Source organism: Lottia gigantea (assembly GCF_000327385.1).
Source record: "Lottia gigantea unplaced genomic scaffold LOTGIsca_261, whole genome shotgun sequence".
Classification (NCBI taxonomy): Eukaryota; Metazoa; Mollusca; class Gastropoda; family Lottiidae; genus Lottia; species Lottia gigantea.
The window spans coordinates 36,273-50,930 of NW_008708801.1; the positions used below are offsets into that span (position 1 = coordinate 36,273).

Sequence of the window (14,658 nt, forward strand, 5' to 3'; positions counted from 1 at the left end):
TTATTTGACAAAGTGACTATTTTGAAGATTTCAGTAGAAACATTTAGAAAGAAGGTGTCAACAAAGTACAACATTAGTCAGGTACCAAACTTGTTTGTTCTGAATTTTTTCTGTTTTCCAGGTTTTTGTGAGAATGACAACCTTATAACTTTTTACAGACCCAGATTTTATAGAAAAATAAGAAAGTTATAGTTGATTTAGAATTTTACGCGTCATTATATTATATCTTGTCGTTTTGATAAAAGTAGTGTAAAAGTAAAATAGCTCTCAGTCGCTTATGAATGAATATATTTGTATAATATTTGGACAGGATATTCCACATACATTGCAATCTAAATTGAAACAATAAAATAGTTTAAAGCTTCTATGCAAAAGTACAAAAAAAATTATTTCTGCAGTGTTTGATTTGGTATGAATCTACCTGAAGCTATTTCTATGTGATTTTCTTTATGTCTATTTGTGGACTAAGTTGTCATCTAAATTAAGATTTTAATGTTTGAAATTGTTATTTCTTTCAGGGTTTGGGGAAATATGAAAAGCCTTTTATTATCTGTAAAGTTTTTATGTTATTTGACAAATTGATTATGTTAAAAACACTTAGAAACATGGTGTCAACAAAGTACAACTTTTGTAATGGAATAAAGATTTGTGTAGAACTTCCTCACATTTAGTCTTTTTTAGACCTCCCAATGCACTGGCATCTCATACTGAAGCAGTAGAAACACACTTTAAGTTAACTTCATGTTTTTCTTCATTTATGAATAAATTTTTAGTTCAAATTAACATGTCTTGATTTCCTTCAAAACATTTTTGAGAGAACCAACTACCAAGTTAAACCTGACTTCATCTGTCCTAAGAACCAATTATTTGCTGAGCTGTTACGTTGTTAGCTGCAAACATAGGCATGTAACACGCAGAAAAATCCCTAAATTTACAGACTCTTATCTAGCCTCTATAGGTTATTTTTGACAGTTGTCAGATGGAGTAGAAATTTTATATGTCACAGATGAATTTTATTAACGTTTGATAAGCGAAATAGTAATAGCATAACACCTATAACCTCATCTCTACAACTAGAAATCAGATTGAATGTGCTGGTTAAATGGAGTTAGGGTTCCTTCACACTACAAGCAGAGCAGGGCAGCACAGAAAAGAACGTCGCCATCAATCGTTCACATGTTAGCTGATCAGGGCGTCCTGAGATCAATCGTTTGATATGGAGGATTTCGTGTGTGCATAGCCATGACTTCTTTGCCATACTGATCAGCTTGTACTGTGAACGAACCCCAAAGGCAAAGAAATATTGAATCTCTTGTTATTTCATTCGATATATAAACTGATGGGTGTTATAGTATTGCATCATTGTAATGTTAGCTTGGCATCTCAGGACCTCACTGGCACCAAAAATGTCATTCATAATTCAATACCAGACCATAAATTGGCCATATATCAAAAATTGGCCATGTAGGACAGTGACAGAGTTAGGCATGAAAATACCATTTTGTTGGAATTTTTGGATATATTCACAGGTCTTAAGGCACTATGTGATTGAGTTTGTGCCAATTCCATTCAAAAATCTGCCCCAGTCCATTAATTACTGTGGACTGTGCAAAAATTGACCAATTAGGGGCTTTGTCTTTGACTGGCTAGTCCACTATATTGGATATTCGTCACTGGCCATATTTGAGAAATTATAGGAATAAAGACCGTTTCTCCCCATTGTACACTTGAATATGTTAGATTGACATCTCAGGACCTCACTGGCACCAAAAATTTCATTCATATTTCTATCTGAAAGAATTGGCCATATTTTAAAATATTTAAAACAGTTAACCATTACATTGAATTTTTTTTTTATATTAGCGTTCCTGATTGCACCATCTTTATCTGAAGAATGTACTATCAGCCTATGAGAGATTCTATTGTATAGAAAATATCGTTTTTTGTCATAATATTGTAATTCATAATTCAATTCTTTCCTTTGTACACAGCCACTGGCCGGCCATAAAAATTAGCCGTAAAAAGTTCTCAGTCAGTTTGTTTTGCCGCCATGACAGATATCGACAAGTTGTTTGGTAACGAGCACGAGTTTTTCTATATTCCAGGTGGCGAGCTAAGTAGAATATTGCTTCTCAGTAATCGATCACAAATTAAAATTTCCAAGAAAATTGCAAATATTCTATCTTAATCGAGCGAAGCAACATGTATAGATATATTACAGTAAAGAAGTGAAATCTAAAATTTGTCGACTCTACACTCGTGTTGAATACGAATTAACTGAGATTTTCCTGCGAAACGTCTCACTACCATTTTCCAACATGGCCGGCCTGCTAAGGACGATTTCGGGACAAGGTCGGATTTTAACAAGTTTAGGTCGTCTCCAACCATCTAGCTTCTCATGTACCTGTATCCGAACCATAAGTACTTCAAAAAACAAAAAGGAAACCACAATAGGTGCGATTCAACCTATGCCAAATACTAAAGATTTGAAAAAACTCGAAGAGCATTTTGCTGACGATGATCCTACGAAGGACAAGGTAAACAAACGTTACAGAATTGACTTATGGTATTGCAGACTCTTCTTAATGACTTTTGGATTATTCCATTTGTGTGAAAAGTATTTATAGAAGAAAATACACATATCTCTAGTGTTGCTACAAAACAACATTTTATTTCTAGTCTCTGGCCATGTCCACTTTGAAAATGGACAAATTTTCTGGTCTTGTAAAGTTATATTGTAGTAGGAGTATTTCTATGCTTGGCATTAATGCTGGGTGATATACTGTAACCCTGTCTCGTGATAAATACTGGTATAATTGGATTGTAATTGGCCAATTCGTTAAATCAATGTTGTTCATCCAAGGAAATTTGTGTGTTGCACAGGCACACATATAGTTCCAAATTGGCTTAAAATTGTATGTAATTTGCCTATTTCCAAAATACAGTTAAATCCCCATTACATTTATATATGGCAATTATCATGATACTGTACCATCAAAGTATTACGCAGACAACATCATCTACCGGTACGCCACTTGGACATTGGAGTTGAAAATTCATACAAAAATTCATGGCAAAATCCATATGATAATGTTTGTTATTTTTTTGAAATGTTTTGTAGAACTGGATTTCTGCCGGTATAAGTTATACAGATAAAGAAATGGATACGTTTGTGTATCAAGGATATGCAGCTATGTTGTCACTGATTTTTGTTGCTTTTGGGTTTGTTTTATATTACCAACCTGATCATTTGTAAGTTGAAGTGTTTTTAAGGAACCAAACCAATCTTTCGTTCCCTTTCTTTTTATTAATCAGCATTCGTCAAATTAAATTTTTGACCATATATGATCTGCATTTTGTAATTGATTTCTATATTCATGCCATAAAGTATCTAGTACCAATCAAGAATGTAAGGTTCAAGATCTGCCTCTATTTCTGATTAATTTTATGGAGGCAAGGGTTACTATAGAAAAAAAGGGAGGTGGGGCATTTATTAGGGTCAGGGCTTTAAATAGAATGAATGAATACAGCTTCATATTAATTGAAATAATATGTGTGGGTTTATGGAAGAGTACAATTAAGAAATTGAGGGGTGTCAAAAAATGCCCCTCCACTGCAGCTAGTCACTCTGAAATCCAAAACGAGAGTTCAGATGGCCCTGCCCTCTTGTCAATAAAATCCTGGTTACGCCTCTAAAACCAGTGCATTCTTCATTTTTCTGTCAGAAACATTTGAATTTTATATTTCAGAATGCAAGATTGGGCGTTAAGGGAGGCGTATTTAGAAATAGAACATCGTGAGAAAAATGGTTTACCTCTCGTTGATCCTAATCTTATACCCTTGGATCAAATATCATTACCTGATGAAAGTGAAATACAAGATATAAATATTATAATTTAATCTATTTTGTATTATATAGTGATAACATTCATTTGGTTTAACATTCATTTGGTTTATTGAGTTTTCAAGAGACTTGTATTGAGAGATAATTAGATTGTTATTGAAGGGATTTAAAATAACTGAATTCATTCGTAAATTAATGCGTATCAGGAGATTTCTAAATTTGTGGTATATTTTTCGAGATGTTTTCTAATACAAAATTCAAGACACCTTTTCTCAAAATTCATACGACTTGTAAGTTAAGTGAAGAAAAACGTTATTTGATATCGTTTACGCTTGTATGTTAATCTACGATGTTTATTTTGAGAAACAGAAAAGTGGACCCTCATTACATGTTTGCAAATTTTGGGAAGGAAATATCATTGAAATTTGGTTGTTTAAACATCTTGAATTCCAGTTTATCTCCACTGTGCCATGTTTTAATATACCGGTACTATCAGACTAAAAGTATAATGATGTACATGTTGCTATAGTAAGAACTTTGTTACCACAATTTTAAAAAATATTATTAGCCATTGTACATACAAAAAATAAAAGACAGTAAAATTGTTGTGTTTATTATATGATACATTGTTGTTTCCCGTGTCCCTGATATTATCCTTGAAAGATATTTAGGTATTAGGGGATGACTCTCAAACACATATTTTTACAAAGTTTTATTGTACATTTTCACCAGATGAGGACAATGTAAATTGTTGAAACATTGTATAAAATAAAACCATTAGCAGTACATCTTATAAACTGGTGGTGACAATGTAAATTGTTGAAACATTGTGTACAATAAAATTTTGAATGATTGCACTTGATTAATTTCAAAATCATCCATGCGTGTCTTATGAAGGTCTGTTGAGAGAGTGTGTACTTTTGGGCAACTCTCAGAAACAATGAGAGCTGGGAAGATGAAAAGGAGTGGAAATTGAAGGGAATTGATTTTTATTTAAGATGAGATTAGGACGACTGGCGATGCCTGTGCATGTCTTTGGGTCTGTCGCAGGGAACATCAGTGAGAAATTGGCCGGTTACAGCCTCGCTGTGCAGTTGATGATTTTGTGCGGTGATCCACGAAAACTCTAAGAAAAAATTGGAAGTGATGCCGATCTTTTAGCGCACCATAGAAATTTTTTGGTTGACCATTCAGCTGGAACACTAGCCGTCAAAGTCAGTCAGTTTTCTTGATTCTGTCGAATAAAGCTGCCGTGAACTCCACCCGATGTGCTACGGACAGTTATTTTGACAATTATACCACTACAGAAATGGTGGTTCACTATCAATAAATAAATTGTGTTTAAACCTTGTATTTCATCAAAAAAACACAACATAAAACACCAATAGGCCTAAATAACAAATAAAAGGAGAATTTTAAATGTGAGATGTGATTTCTGGCCCAGGACATTGTTAAAGCGACAGATTTGCATGCGATTTCTGCATTCACACAATTCCGTCTTCATTAGCCCACATGGCGCAGAAAAGTAGGACGTAAAACTCCATTCATTTCATTTCATTTTGCATTCACACATTGGGTATATAAGTTTGTTAACATTGATGTCAAACATGCTCTCGGGTAGTTTCTTCTCGTTAAACAGGTTGACTCGACGAAAATTGATCGGGTCTTTTTTCATACCTATAGCTAAAATTTACTCAAATTTGAAGCACCTTTTACAAGTGCAAAAAGATGGTATCAAAGAAAAATATATCAACTCATTCCTTAGGGTACAATGTTTCTGGTATTATTTTCAAATTTACCTTTTCTTGTAGTCTGAAACATCTGTCTCTATTCCAACCTCTAATGGATAATTTGAAATTTTTGGCTGGAGTAGAGCAGCCGACATCTATTCTGTTCAAATAGCTATCAGAGGCTGGAATAGAGGTATTATACCTTCTAAAACAGGTGAAGCTAAATAGTGTAAAGCAGATATAGGTTATATTTACAGGAGGTTTTGCAGCCATTGTTGTCTATTCCAAGCTGTCTAACTTTATAGTACATTTGGGGCGAATATTTTGAGTAATCTGTTGGTGCGATCCTCTCCGACCAGAAAGTCGACCCACATATCAACATAGCATTGGCGAGTAATTTGATCTTTCTTGCCCTCACAATCAGTGAACAAGACCCCCAGAGCTTCCGCCATCTCTCCCTGCATCCCGAAACATTTCAATCCGATCTTCATTTCGTCAGGAGAGATAACTCCATCTTTATCGTGATCAAATATGTCGAAATACACTCCTACCATTTCTCTCATGGCGTCGTCTGCTACATTTGGATTAGACGTGACGAATTCTCCGAAAGCGGCCACGAAACGATTTTCAGACACTTTCGTTCCAGTCTCCATATCTTTTTGGATTTTTCGGAATAGGGGTAGCTCCATATGAGCAGCCTCACCCTTTTCGATCAGCATATTAATACCGTTCCCTAGCCATTTCTGGATGGTGTTCTTCTCCTCCACTGATAGTTGATACGCCTTGCCGAATCTTTCAGCAACCAGAGTAAAATCGTCCAATCCCATGGAACCATTTTGATTGGAATCCATCATTTTAAACCACATTCTAACTTTCTGTTGGACAAACTCACTGAAAACTTTAGACGCCATCTTGGTTAGATCTGAAATGAAATGAAATCAAATGAATGGAGTTTTACGCCCTACAATAAATAAACCAAGTACTATCGACCCGAACCGCAAAACGAAACTCAAAATTCAAAACAACATAATGACAAAACATCGGTAGCGTAGCAGCTAATGAACTTTTTACTTGAGGAAGTATATTAATTATAAGTAAGTATTTCTTAATGAAAAGAATTCTCAAATTAGTTTTCTATGAATTAAAATATCAACATCAAAATATCACCAATAAGATTGTCTTTGGGTTGATCAAAATGACTTGGTATAGAATTGTAAAATAGAAGAATTTTTCAGTACAAAAAGTCACTCATTTTCATTGGAAATATCTAGCCTGTTTTCAACTATAGCTGAACTGGCCAACAAAGATAGCTTGCCGGGCAAGGTAATATACGCTCACTGGCCGCTTTGATTTTCAATAAAAATATTTGTCAGTACAGTAACAATCACCTGTGTGAAATATTCAACCTTCATACACTTCTTTTGGGATTTTTTTGGCCGATAATGAATAATATTAAAAAGTTTCGTCAAAATCCATCCAGAGTGTTTACGAGCTAAAAATTGAACGCGTTTTCAAGAACAAGGGCAATAACTCATGCTAGATATTTTTATGATTTTCGATTGGGTTCACCCTTGGCTGATAAACACTCATACCAAGTTTCGTCAAAATCTGTCAATAATTGTGCCTTTTCTTTAGAGTGTTTACGAGCAATTGGTGACGGACTGACGGACGGACGGACCAACATGGGTGACGCCAATATAATTAAAAATGTAAATCAAAATGATTTAGTTTAAACATTATTCTCTATGAAAGTTATTCTTGTTTGAATTCTCTAAATCAATTTTCAGACGTGTCTTCTGCAAAAAACAAAGTATGCATTTCACTTGGATCAAGCTGGCACGCCGATGTTGCTGATGCACAAATATCTAATCACTAATTTTTTTTTTAATTTTTGAAAAACAAGCACGATCGAGTAGTTATATTTCTGGAAGATCAGTTATATTGCAAGTCAGTGGTAATATTATCTTATGTTTTAATATAGATATAATTTCTAATTATTTTCATCACAAATAACGTGGGTGATTCAAAGGAAAACTCTCATTACTGCATCTGTTCATCTATAATTGACATTTGGTTAACTTAACTGGGGTTTTGTGACAAAGTGGCGAATATCGGCTGAAAAGAATGGGGATGGGGGTGGCTCAATAACAATTCAACTAAATACAACATCTGAATTGCGATTTATAGTGATATTATAGACAGTCCAAGCTGCAGGCCATGTCAAAACCCGCATTCAGAAGAACAAAACTATAATCTTTTGACAGACAATATAAAAACCACACCCACCTTTAGTAGTGATGTTCCTCAACCAATATGTTAGATGTTTTATGTCCAGTGTTTGCTTGTGGAATGATAATTCTGACCTACCCAGAGGCTATTTTATCATTTCTAACTTTCAGTTTTCTGTACATGTCTGTTTATCTCGACAGAATCATAGGGGTTGACCCATTAACAGAATGTGGGATCAGATAAATAATAAAGAGATTGTAAAAAAGTTTTTCATAATTTTTTTATATGTATCAGGGAAACTGATAGCATCAATTTACACCATTCCAATTTTCAATAAAACGTCTATGGTTCCTGCAATTCTAATAAAACTAGGTGTTTGATGACATCACTAATCACAAATTATGCTTTATCACATAAGACCCTTCACGAAATAAATATTTTTAGAAAACCTCTGTACAGTCCCTGTACGATGTGAAGAGATGTTACAGATCATAGGTCCATATAAAAATTTGCAACCTAAAAAGTATTATCTTGCGTAGAAATTTGCTGATAACTCTCAACAGTTTCGACACAAAGTAGATAAAATTTGAACTAACTTTAATACAAACACTCAATTAAATTTTAGGTATTTTAGCCTGTAGAATTATTACGAGTTTGTTATGGAATAGTAAAAGATGAGACAATTGAATAAAACACAGAAAATCAATGAATAACTACATCCACAGGCTTCGCGAGGTTCTGACGCATTGCTCTACGGTTCCGATTTCCCGCCTTGAAATATAGTACCTCTAAGGTGACCAAAATATTGAAATTTTTAAACTTTGTTAAATTGCCTGGTGTGAAAACTATACACCTGAATCCCTCTATAATCCAATAAAATGATAAAACTAAGTAATAATTCATTAAACTAAGTAATAATTCATTAAACTAAGTAATAATTCATTAAACTAAGTAATAATTCATTAAACTAAGTAATAATTTATTAAACTAAGTAATAATTTATTAAACTAAGTAATAATTCATTAAACTAAGTAATAATTTATTAAACTAAGTAATAATTCATTAAACTAAGTAATGATTTATTAAACTAAGTAATAATTTATTAAACTAAGTAATAATTCATTAAACTAAGTAATAATTCATTAAACTAAGTAATAATTTATTAAACTAAGTAATAATTCATTTAACAAAGTTATAATTCATTAAACTAAGTAATAATTTATTAAACTAAGTAATAATTCATTAAACTAAGTTATAATTCATTAAACTAAGTAATAATTCATTAAACTAAGTAATAATTTATTAAACTAAGTAATAATTCATTAAACTAAGTAATAATTCATTAAACTAAGTAATAATTCATTAAACTAAGTAATAATTCATTAAACTAAGTAATAATTTATTAAACTAAGTAATAATTCATTAAACTAAGTAATAATTTATTAAACTAAGTAATAATTCATTAAACTAAGTAATTTGTAAACATGCTTAGAAATGTTTTTGAATAATTATTTAGTTTAATAGAAATATCGTCTTATATAGAGATTCTAATCTTCTAGTCATGACACCTGGTAAATGAATATATACACTTCTTAACCAAGTTTGAGATTCTATTATGTCCATTCTAAGAGGTAGTATCCCTTTAAGCTGTTTCTTAAAGTGCTATACAAAGGACATCACCTAAACTGATTGGATAGAATTCTCGATGTTTAATTGAGTGTAATTTCTACTTACAGCCTTACTGTCGAGTGTACAGTTCAATCAAATCACTGCATTTACACACTTCCATAAAACAAGAAAGTGGGCCATTGTAGTCAAGGTATAAGATGAAGGAGTAAAACCTTGACCTTTGTGAAAATGTTGCCCCCGTAAAAAAAGATTTTTACCCCACCCTATTTGTTAAAAGTGTCAGAATTCGATTGTGTTTTTAAAAGAACCCTCCGTGGTAGGCTTCTTCATATTGAATATCAACCCCAACATAATTTTAGTAAAGCTACAGCTGGAATTTGAATAAGTATAACTGGAATGTCGCAGCCTGGGTAATATTTCCAAACTAACAAAAATTAATATTTATATTCAATAAATTAAATTAGTTGAAATTATATTATTATGTAAATGTTGTACAGTTGTTTCAGATATCAATTTAAACTTTAAATACAATTTGTTTTCTGTATTTAACTTACTCTTATACTGTCCTGTAAATTCAATAAAACTGAGAAAGGGGTGAATAAGATCCATGATTAAGCACAACCACAAAATTTGATCATGTGGTTTCAGATGAAAAAAAAAGGTTTACAGATTGACAGAATTTCATTTATTAAGGAATGTTGGTGACAATTTTTGGAACAAAAAGACAAGACAAATAAACCATATAGTCCATGTGAAATCTCTAAAAGAAATAAAGAGTTAACAAACCATGTTGTTGAGTAACACCAGGTATACTGGAAGTGATCAATCAAGATTGCACTCAAAATAAAATGATTGATTGTAAAGAAGTTTTCTAAACAGGGACAATAGCATCAATTTCACCATTTTCATTGTTCAGTCAGATTTACAAAGTTTTATATTTTAATGAACAATTAAAGAAAACAAGGATAGAAGATATTTTTAGTACATTAGAGAAATAACTGAGAGAAATAACTGAGAGAAATAACTGAGAGAAATAACTGAGAGAATAATAGTAAAATGTAGAGGTTTGATTGCAGTTCAATGTTTGGTAAAAATAATTTGAAAATAAGCTTCAGGGACTAGGAATATTATAATAGAAAAATATTTCCAGTCAGTTTATAAATTAACTTTTATAATTCTTTCACCTTGATGACTCGTTCTCAATATTTCAATGTCCAGACTAACTTCTCATTAACAACAGCTACATAAAGTTTCCATTCAAAACAAATCTATGGGTCGTATTTTACATGACATTGGTTTCAATAGTAATCTATGATGCTTAAACAGTCCTTTTTATTAGATCTATAGATTTCATAGTCAATGTCAGACCCAATTCTTTATTTCTAAAAATAATGGTAGTCAAGGAAATATTGATCATTATGTTTTGAAGGATCCAGGATATTTTTATATGGCAGAGGATTGTATTGTTATCCAACTTAATAACATTGTATGTGTTACCATTTCAACTTCTTGTTACCACTGTATCATATCCCAACAGATGTCACACGCAAATTAGATCACACAGTCTGTAGCACACAAGGCCTCAGTTTATTGTCCCATCCGAATGACGACGCTTTTTCTATATCAGTCCCTCTCACCTACATCACTGACAGGGAGACCGGGTTGAAATCACAGTATTAGAAAGTTGGTAACAAGAAAGAATTGTAAAGAATAAAGAATTAAGATTTGACATTGTCTACTAGTCCCTGAAACTTTCTACTCTATTACTCATTAACATTGACAGTAATGGTCTTTCCTTTCGGGTCGTCAAATCTATCCATGGTGCTCAAATTAAACATCATGTACATCCCATAATATAAAATAGCAATAAATATTAACCCATAGAACAGAGCCATCCATATAGCTGTTGAAAAGAAGGTGACACAATCCCAGGCATGGCCGAACTGATCTCTACGTGTAAAGGCTTGAAACTACAATCAATATAAGAAAGTAAATAAATTAGTTACATGAGAATAAATAGTGTATAAGAGCATCAATGTATGTAAAAACAGATCCCCCCAACAGTCGAGTGATTTAGAATAAATCATCTTTCCTCATTTATCCAGTTAACCGAGCCAGGAAAGATCACTGCCAACAGGTTTGTCCAAGGATCACTGCCAACAGGTTTGTCCAAGGATCACTGCCAACAGGTTTGAACAATCAACAGTTGGTTAGAAAGGATCCTTGAGTACCTAATTGGACCACGGACTAGCTTGTAGACAGAAGTATGGATATTTCTATTTGACATCAGTAGCCAAATCTAACTCACCTGAAAGCCGTCAATATTCAGTCTGTAAAAAGGGGTACCCTTAGTTCTGTTCCTCTGTAGAATATTAAAGGCTGTACAATGATAAGAGAACATAGCTGGGAAATCTAGCTCTAAGTCCTTGACGTCCATATAATTCTCCACCGGCTCGTCAGTACCATTCTTCACCTTGAGAGTGAAATTACTGATAACCAGACGGAACGACGGAGTTAGTGTCAACTCAAACCTAAAATTCATAGATTAAAGTTAAATGAATGGAGTTGTACATCCTACTGTTCTGCACGCCATGCAGGGTGCAATGAGGTAATTTTTGCCAAGACAGCCGCATTAGCTTGCTCTTTTTAGATTTCCAACATTTGAGGGATCTCATGCACAGTCTGTATGACGCATCTTAGCTTTCAATATACTACAGGTTCATTTTTTTACCAGACCCAAATCAACCTCAATCAATCAAAAATTACTAATCTGTCCCTTTAACTTTAATCAAACTTTCATTCAAAATCCTCCCTTCAAAACATGTGTTTGATTTGTTTGGTACAATGACGGTTAATGTTGTCAGAATGGTCTACTAACAGACTATTACTGATATTTGATACTAAGATAGGTTAAATTATTACCTCATGTCTATATTATATTTCTCAATATTTTCATACTGTAAACTAAACCTAGAATAATAAATATATATATTCTAACATGACTGTCAGGGAATTATAAATACAATATATTATATCATAACCCCATATATTCTGTTAGTCATGTATCCTCCAGTCTAATTATGGACCAGTCTAATCCGTTTTTTATTAGCTTTTATTTTTATGTAGCCTCTCTAGTTAGGGTCAGGATCTAAAGGCTCTGCTGTTGTTTCTGCTTATCAATATCCTTAGACCTAACCTGTTGACCTCTGCTTTAACCAATCGAATTTAACTGGGTCATTCAGAGCAGCCAATAGAAAAGCATGTTTCAACGACATTCAGGTTTCAATAGATTTGATAAACTAGACTAGAGAGTGACGAAACTTGATTGACTGGCGGGGTGATCACACATCTATACGTGTATTTTCTTAACTACTGTACGTACTGAATTCAAATATTACCTTCAAAATTGTGATGACAGTCTTAGATTCACAATGCATCAATAAAAATATAGAAATTTGGACAGTTTTATATTTTATAACAGAAAGTAAGTTTAATCTAAATGTAATATTTGTATTTGCCTTAATTTCAAGGGTAGTTCACGAAAGATTAATACCAAGATGTTTGAGCAAGGACCAACTGATAGATCCTTGAAGACCCAAATAACTATCCAAGTTTAACATTTTCTTATTTCAATTAACATAATAGTACAATCTTCACTTACACTCCAGTACTGTTGCCAATGAACGACTTTGATTTGTTATAGCTTTTATCATCGTATGGTAGAGTCATATTAAACAATGTTTCCTTGCCATTAGTCCTGTACAGAGTTATCTTTCTTGCATAGAAAAACATGGCTGTTCCTTCGTCATTGGTGACGTTGATAAAGATACTAGTATTAGAGTTCTCAGCCAACAGACGACGTCCGGTGTGGGCTGATTCCACTGGTTTCTGGAAGGAAAGACAACATCTGATAAAAGTTAAATTATTTAAAAAATCATCTGTTACTAAGGCTTGAACACAGACGAAATCCAGAAAATAAAATAAGATTGATAATATCCAATTTCTCTGCTCCTGCAGGTTATGAAGGCTAGCAATACACTTCAGTGTGCAATGCAGGAAAGTATCATTTCATTGCAACTGTAGGACAACACTCTCTGACCATGTGATCCGATCCCTCAAATTTCTCTTACGGACAGTTCATTAAACCATTAAATCAAATATAATCCAGATTTTAAGAAATACAGTAATCTGATTGGATAATAAAACTAAATATAAAATCGATTTTAGTGATTGACCAATCAGATTACTGGAACACTCAAATCATCTTCAGTTAAGTCTTCAAGAATAAAGCCCCTGGTCAGCTTTGTGTCTTACTGGTTGAACTCTTCCCAGATTTAAAGAAAGACTGGATAAAGAGACTAACCTGTTGTGAAGATTGTCCAGTAAATACAGCTGTATATTTCACTTCTCTTTTCTTTAATTCTTTCACTACTTCATTCACTATACCATCTACAATTATAATATATAATATAATATAATTACTTTCTCTCAATCAAAATATAGTTATCATTAACAAGACTCTTGTACCACATCTAATAAACAGTTATAATATACAATATAATATAATTACTTTCTCTCAATCAAAATATAGTTATCATTAACAAGACACTACTACCACATCTAATAAACAGTTATAATATACAATATAATATAATTACTTTCTCTCAATCAAAATATAGTTATCATTAACAAGACACTACTACCACATCTAATAAACAGTTATAATATATAATATAATATAATTACTTTCTCTCAATCAAAATATAGTTATCATTAACAAGACACTTCTACCACATCTAATAAACAGTTATAATATACAATATAATATAATTACTTTCTCTCAATCAAAATATAGTTATCATTAACAAGACACTACTACCACATCTAATAAACAGTTATAATATACAATATAATATAATTACTTTCTCTCAATCAAAATATAGTTATAATTAACAAGACACTACTACCACATCTAATAAACAGTTATAATATACAATATAATATAATTACTTTCTCTCAATCAAAATATAGTTATCATTAACAAGACACTACTACCACATTTAATAAACAGTTATAATATACAATATAATATAATTACTTTCTCTCAATCAAAATATAGTTATCATTAACAAGACACTACTACCACATCTAATAAACAGTTATAATATATAATATAATATAATTACTTTCTCTCAATCAAAATATAGTTATCATTAACAAGACACT

The 14,658-nt window shown here is 32.4% G+C and overlaps 3 protein-coding genes across 3 annotated transcripts; 1 reads left to right on the forward strand and 2 right to left on the reverse strand.

Moving 5' to 3' along the window:
- Nucleotides 1-2,303: 2,303 nt before the first annotated feature.
- LOTGIDRAFT_202405 (hypothetical protein) lies at nt 2,304-4,698 on the forward strand. Its single transcript, XM_009056121.1, has 3 exons — nt 2,304-2,537; nt 3,122-3,252; nt 3,750-4,698. The coding sequence occupies exons 1-3, from the start codon at nt 2,319-2,321 to the stop codon at nt 3,898-3,900; spliced, it is 501 nt and encodes a 166-aa protein (XP_009054369.1). The 5' UTR covers nt 2,304-2,318; the 3' UTR covers nt 3,901-4,698.
- A 1,220-nt stretch (nt 4,699-5,918) lies between these two features.
- Nucleotides 5,919-7,880, reverse strand: LOTGIDRAFT_202406 (hypothetical protein; the record flags this gene model as incomplete). Its single annotated transcript, XM_009056122.1, has 3 exons — nt 7,861-7,880; nt 6,302-6,496; nt 5,919-6,229 (listed from the first exon to the last, which is right to left on the reverse strand). Coding segments are annotated over exons 2-3 (495 nt in total), but the record flags the coding sequence as incomplete, so codon positions are not given.
- Nucleotides 7,881-11,195: 3,315 nt separating this feature from the next.
- LOTGIDRAFT_144791 (hypothetical protein) lies at nt 11,196-11,375 on the reverse strand (the record flags this gene model as incomplete). The annotated part of the gene is made up of 1 exon (XM_009056123.1): nt 11,196-11,375. A coding segment is annotated over one exon (180 nt), but the record flags the coding sequence as incomplete, so codon positions are not given.
- Between the last annotated feature and the right edge of the window lie 3,283 nt (nt 11,376-14,658).

Coding starts and splice junctions, on each gene's coding strand:
- LOTGIDRAFT_202405 (XM_009056121.1), top strand. CDS start 2,319: ATGGCCGGCCTGCTAAGGACGATTTCGGGACAAGGTCGGATTTTAACA. Junction 2,538..3,121: donor ATGATCCTACGAAGGACAAG/GTAAACAAACGT, acceptor AATGTTTTGTAG/AACTGGATTTCTGCCGGTAT. Junction 3,253..3,749: donor TATTACCAACCTGATCATTT/GTAAGTTGAAGT, acceptor TTTATATTTCAG/AATGCAAGATTGGGCGTTAA.